Source organism: Dipodomys spectabilis, unplaced genomic scaffold (genome assembly GCF_019054845.1).
Source record: "Dipodomys spectabilis isolate Male_0828 unplaced genomic scaffold, ASM1905484v1 ptg000174l, whole genome shotgun sequence".
Classification (NCBI taxonomy): Eukaryota; Metazoa; Chordata; class Mammalia; order Rodentia; family Heteromyidae; genus Dipodomys; species Dipodomys spectabilis.
The window spans coordinates 6,537,597-6,542,413 of NW_024870851.1; the positions used below are offsets into that span (position 1 = coordinate 6,537,597).

The 4,817-nt window shown below is 48.4% G+C and overlaps 1 protein-coding gene across 1 annotated transcript; it reads right to left on the minus strand.

Moving 5' to 3' along the window:
• Positions 1-2,837: 2,837 nt before the first annotated feature.
• LOC122120065 (lysine-specific demethylase 4D-like) lies at positions 2,838-4,250 on the minus strand. The gene has a single exon (XM_042694091.1). The coding sequence runs from the start codon at positions 4,248-4,250 to the stop codon at positions 2,838-2,840; it is 1,413 nt and encodes a 470-aa protein (XP_042550025.1).
• Between the last annotated feature and the right edge of the window lie 567 nt (positions 4,251-4,817).

Genomic DNA, 4,817 nt, shown 5'->3' on the forward strand with positions numbered 1-4,817 from the left:
CTCCTTAATTAGTATGTGGCGACCTTCTTCTTCTCACTAATTTTAATTTGACGTCTATTTTATCAGATATTACGATTGCAACTCCTGCCTGTTTATGGGGCCCATTTGCTTGACAGGTTTTGTTCCAGCCTTTCACTTTCAAAATGTGTCTGTTTTTATGAGCAAAGTATGACTCCTGAAGGCAGCAGATAGAAGGATCTTGCTTTTTGATCCAACAAGACAGTCTATGTCGCTTAATTGGAGAGTTAAGTCCGTTAATGTTGGGAGATAGGACTGAGAGGTATTTGGGAGTTCCTGCCATTTTATCCACCTTCCTAGGGGCTGGGACAACTTGGTTCTTCCTATGGTTCTTGGATTCTCAATTGGGGTGTGGTTTCTTGGCCTTTATTGTTGTCTTGTTGATTTTCTTGTGTAGGATATTATTAAGTATCTTCTGTAGAGCTGGTTTGGTGGAAATATATTGTTTCAGTTTTTCTTTGCTATGGAAGGTTTTGATTTGACTTTTGGTTATGAAGGAGAGTTTAGCTGGGTACAGTATTCTTGGTTGAGAGTTGTTTGTCTTTAGGGCATAGCATACATCATTCCAGGCTTTTCTTGCTTTAATTGTCTCTGCTGAGAAATCTGAGGTAATTCTAGTTGGTTTCCTTTTATAGTTGACTGATCTTTTCTTCTTGACAGCTTCAAGGATCTTTTCCTTCCTCTGAATTGATCCTGTGCAGATTGTAATGTGATGGTGGGATATCCTGTTCTGGTCTCATCGATTAGGGGTTCTCAAAGCTTCTTGTATCTGAATAGGCCTATCTTTTTGCATGTTTGGGAAGTTCTCTGCTAGGGTTCTGTTAAACAAATTTCCTAGACCATTATCTTCTTCTACACATATTCTCCACAGATTAGGCCTTCTGATGGTGTGTTCCAAGTGTTGAATGGATCTATCATATTTCTTGGATTTGTCTTGGATAGTTGTATGTTCTTTCTCTATAATATCTTGGCTGTCTTCAATGCCCAAGATTCGATCTTCTCCATGGTCTAACCTACTGTCAAGATTTTCTACTTTGTTTTTTATTTATTTTCCTTCTAATTGGTAGGCTATGATGGCTTCAAATTCTTTGTTGGAGCTTTGTTTTAGATCTTGTATGAACTTCTTTACTTCCTTAATGTGGTGTTCAGTGTTTATTCACAAATCACTTAGTTGATTGGTTATGGTTTTTTTTGACTCTCCTTCCTTCTGTTGGGCTCCATTCAGCATTCCCATAAAGGATCTGCTATACCTTCTATTTGCTCATGCTTGGAAAGATACCTAGTTCTGACTTGTATATTTTCATGCAAAATATACTTTTATATTACATAAAGTACTATATGTAAGTTTGGTGCCTAATTTCTTTGATCAGTTGATTTCTGGTTTCTTTTGTTTGTACTTTCCTTAGAATAGAGTTTCGCAGTCTCTTAGTTTTCAACCTATCCAAATCACTATGCCTAAATAGATTCATTACGTAATTCTGGAGATAGTGTGTGTGTGTGTGTGTGTGTGTGTGGGTATGTGAGCGAGTGCACCCATATGCCTACATCTGTGTATGTGTGCATGTATTGGTACTGAATTTGAAATCAAAGTCTCATGAGAGCAGAGGATTTCTCTTGCTCACACCAAGCTTTGTACCACATGAACTACAACTCCAACCCAAACTTTTGCTGGTGAATAGAAAGTGGAGTCTCCAGACCTTCCAGTCCAGGAAGGATTGAAATCATGATCTTCCAGAGCTCAGCATTCTTAGTACCTAAAATTGGGTGACCTAACAGAACAAACTTAACGATGCCGTTTTAAAAGTTAAATTTTATTGCATGGGTGATTTACAGAGGGTTTCTTGTTACAGAAATCAAGTAAACAGTACATTTCCTTTTAGACTATGTCATCTCTTCTTCACTTCCTCCCCTTTTTACTGCTCCCAATGCTCCTCCTTCCCAACTCCTATAGTTCATTTCCAACATTGTGTCTAGTAAGTATTAGGGCTGAATGAGTTCACACCTTCATCCCACCAATTTTCACTATGAATTTTCATGTGACCCCCATATTCGTCTAACACCTTTATTAAAGAGTTCCAACACTACAAAGAAATACAGAGGAAAAAAAATTGACTCCTAATTTCAATTTATACAAAATTCTAGTTTCATCCTGTTGGGCTGTGTTGGTGGTGCCCTGCAGGGAAGGTTATAATGGTAGGACCTCGACTTGCTCTTGGCCCTCTGTGGCTGCAGTCCTGGTCAGTAGAATCCAGGGTAAATGGCTAAAGGCCCAGAGGCAACTTGGAGAAAAAGAAGTCCAGTTGGAGTTTCAGCATCAGCCAATATAGCCCCAACTCTGTGGGAGCAGGGCCCATAGCCCTACAAGAGAAGATTCCTGAGCTTGGTAGGGGCAACATGAATTGGTTGACATCACTGTCCTGACAGGCTCATCTGTGTCCAGGGCATGCCGAGATGTCCTGAGTGAAGGACCAGTTCCTTTGGCATCATGGCATCATGGCATCATGGTATGGGAATCCCACATCAGTAGTCAGTGGCAGGCCCAATGTCAGTGTGATAAAGTAGTAGGTCATTTCAAAGAAAACGTGCCTTTGGATAATGCCAGCCTGAATGGTGCTTAAGTCTGACCTTAAGGTCAGAGGACAGCCACATCCCATTTATAGTACAGTCAATATCTATGCTCAAAGAGACAGGACCACTTACTGATGGCAAGTATCTCGAAACTCATAGGTCCAAGTTTGTCTGGTTTTGCAGTCAGGAAACAGAAGATCTTAGCAGCTTCTATGGAGGCAGGATGCTGAGGGCAGCCATGAGGCTCACGGCTACAATTCTGGCCAGGTCCCAGGAGCCACACAGTGATCAGATTCCAGGAAGCTTCTCAGAGGCTTTGCATCAGGCACAGTAAGCAGGGCACAGTCATGGAGATTGTGTGCTGCCATCTCCGCTGTGGGCGTAAGCTTGCTTGTGGGGGGCAGCTCGGGTTCGGGCGACATCTCCGGGCTTGCTGTCAGCAGTGGCCTAGGCCCTGGCACCTGCCTCAGGGTTGGCTTCTTTCTGGGCCTCAGCTCGGGCCTGGGCTTCGCCTCTGCTGTGGGCCTCGGGTCCGCTGTGGAAGTGCGCCCTGGCCTGGGCGGCTTGGTGCTGGCCTTCTGCTTCGGCCTGGACTTGGGCTCGCGCCTGGCAGGCCCCGCGGGCTCTGCGCGCTGCTCCAGCTCCGGGCCTTGCCTGCGTTTCCACTGCTCGTACTGCTCGGGCTGCAGGGTGCGCACGAAGACATCCATGGAGAAGCTGACCCTGGCCTCCCCGCAGCTGCACTGCGAGGCCGCTTTGCCATAGTCGACCCACCGCGGCGTGGCAAAGTTGATGGCCTCGGCGCAGTTGAAGCCGTGGTTGAAGCCAGCGTGGTACCCGTAGGGAAAGGTGACCATGAACTCTCCAGCTTCCTGGGTCATTCGACCGAAGGGGACGCCAGTGTCCCGCAGCACACGAGGCGAGATGAGGGCCAGCTTGTGCCGCAGGAAGGCCTTGCAGCCCTGCGCGCTGCCCGGAAACAGCTGTTGCGCCAGGCTCTCCAGCCGCGGGCCGTGCTCGGGGGGCACCGCGTACCACGTCTTGGGGGCCCCGAAGTGCACGTAGTTGATGCTGTACAGGTCCATGTCCTCCGTGTGCCAAGGGAAGGTGGTCTTCCACATGCCGAAGTACAGGTAGGGCCTGTTCACGCCCTCGATCACCAGCCCGCACTCCTGCTCCAGCAGGTCCTGGATGGTCCCCAGGCGGCCGATGTTCCACGCCTCCGTGCTCTCCTCGAACAGGGAGCCGCTCACGTCGGCACCATAAACCGGTGGCGAACCATACGTGCGCGTCTTCCAGTACTTTTGCTCCAGATCTTCAAAATCCAGGTGCGCTGGGGTGCGATAGGTCTCACTGTTCGCCAGACGTTGGTACTGCTCCACCGTCATGGCTTCCTTCTGCTGGTTGTATTGGGTGAAGACACCTGCCCTTCCGGACACGGTCTGCTGCAGCGGAGTGGCGATCAGCATGCCCTTGATCTGGGCGTAGGACCGCGTGGCTCTCCACTCCTTCGGGGGCACCACCTTGGCGATCCCAGCTCGATGTGCTCCCTGCGATTCCATGTAAGCGATGTATTTGTTGAAGTCTGCAAATTCTTCCATGCTTGGACGGAAGGTCATGATGCTGCAGCTCGGGTTCTGGGGAGCAGCCTCGTCAGACTCCATGGTTGTTGCAATGGCCCAAGCTCCGAGAGGCGTTCAGATTCCGGAGAAGCGTCAGTGGCTGCTTCTCTCTTAGATACGTATATAAAGACACAAACTGCTTTCCCTTCTGGAAGGCAGAATCTTCCCCAAAAGTCAGCCAAGGCTGGCTGACTTACCAGAATGACTCCAGTTGGTGACCAGGGTCCAGAACCTGTAGCTTGGTGAGTTTCTTCCCTAGCTTCTGTCCTTGAACCCAGCTGGCAAGAGTGGACCCTGGGGAGACAAGCAAGCTGGCAGAGTCAAGACTTTCTTCCTGGAAATGGCCACTGAGTGTGATCTTCCTCCAGCAGACACCTGATCCGGATGAAGGCAGCGATGCTCACAGAGAGAGGTATCTCCGGGAGAGCTGCACTCCACAGGAAGGTCTATGGAGCCTGCGGGATTTTATAGAGGAGCAGCGCCACCCACCCACTCAGACCTACCCACCGGAGCAAACCACAGAACCACCTGCTTGCCCCAAATCCTATTTAATCTGATCCACCCTTTTCTAAACCCATCAATTATAGAGACTGGAACTCAGTGTCTGGA

Coding starts and splice junctions, on each gene's coding strand:
- LOC122120065 (XM_042694091.1), bottom strand. CDS start 4,250: ATGGAGTCTGACGAGGCTGCTCCCCAGAACCCGAGCTGCAGCATCATG.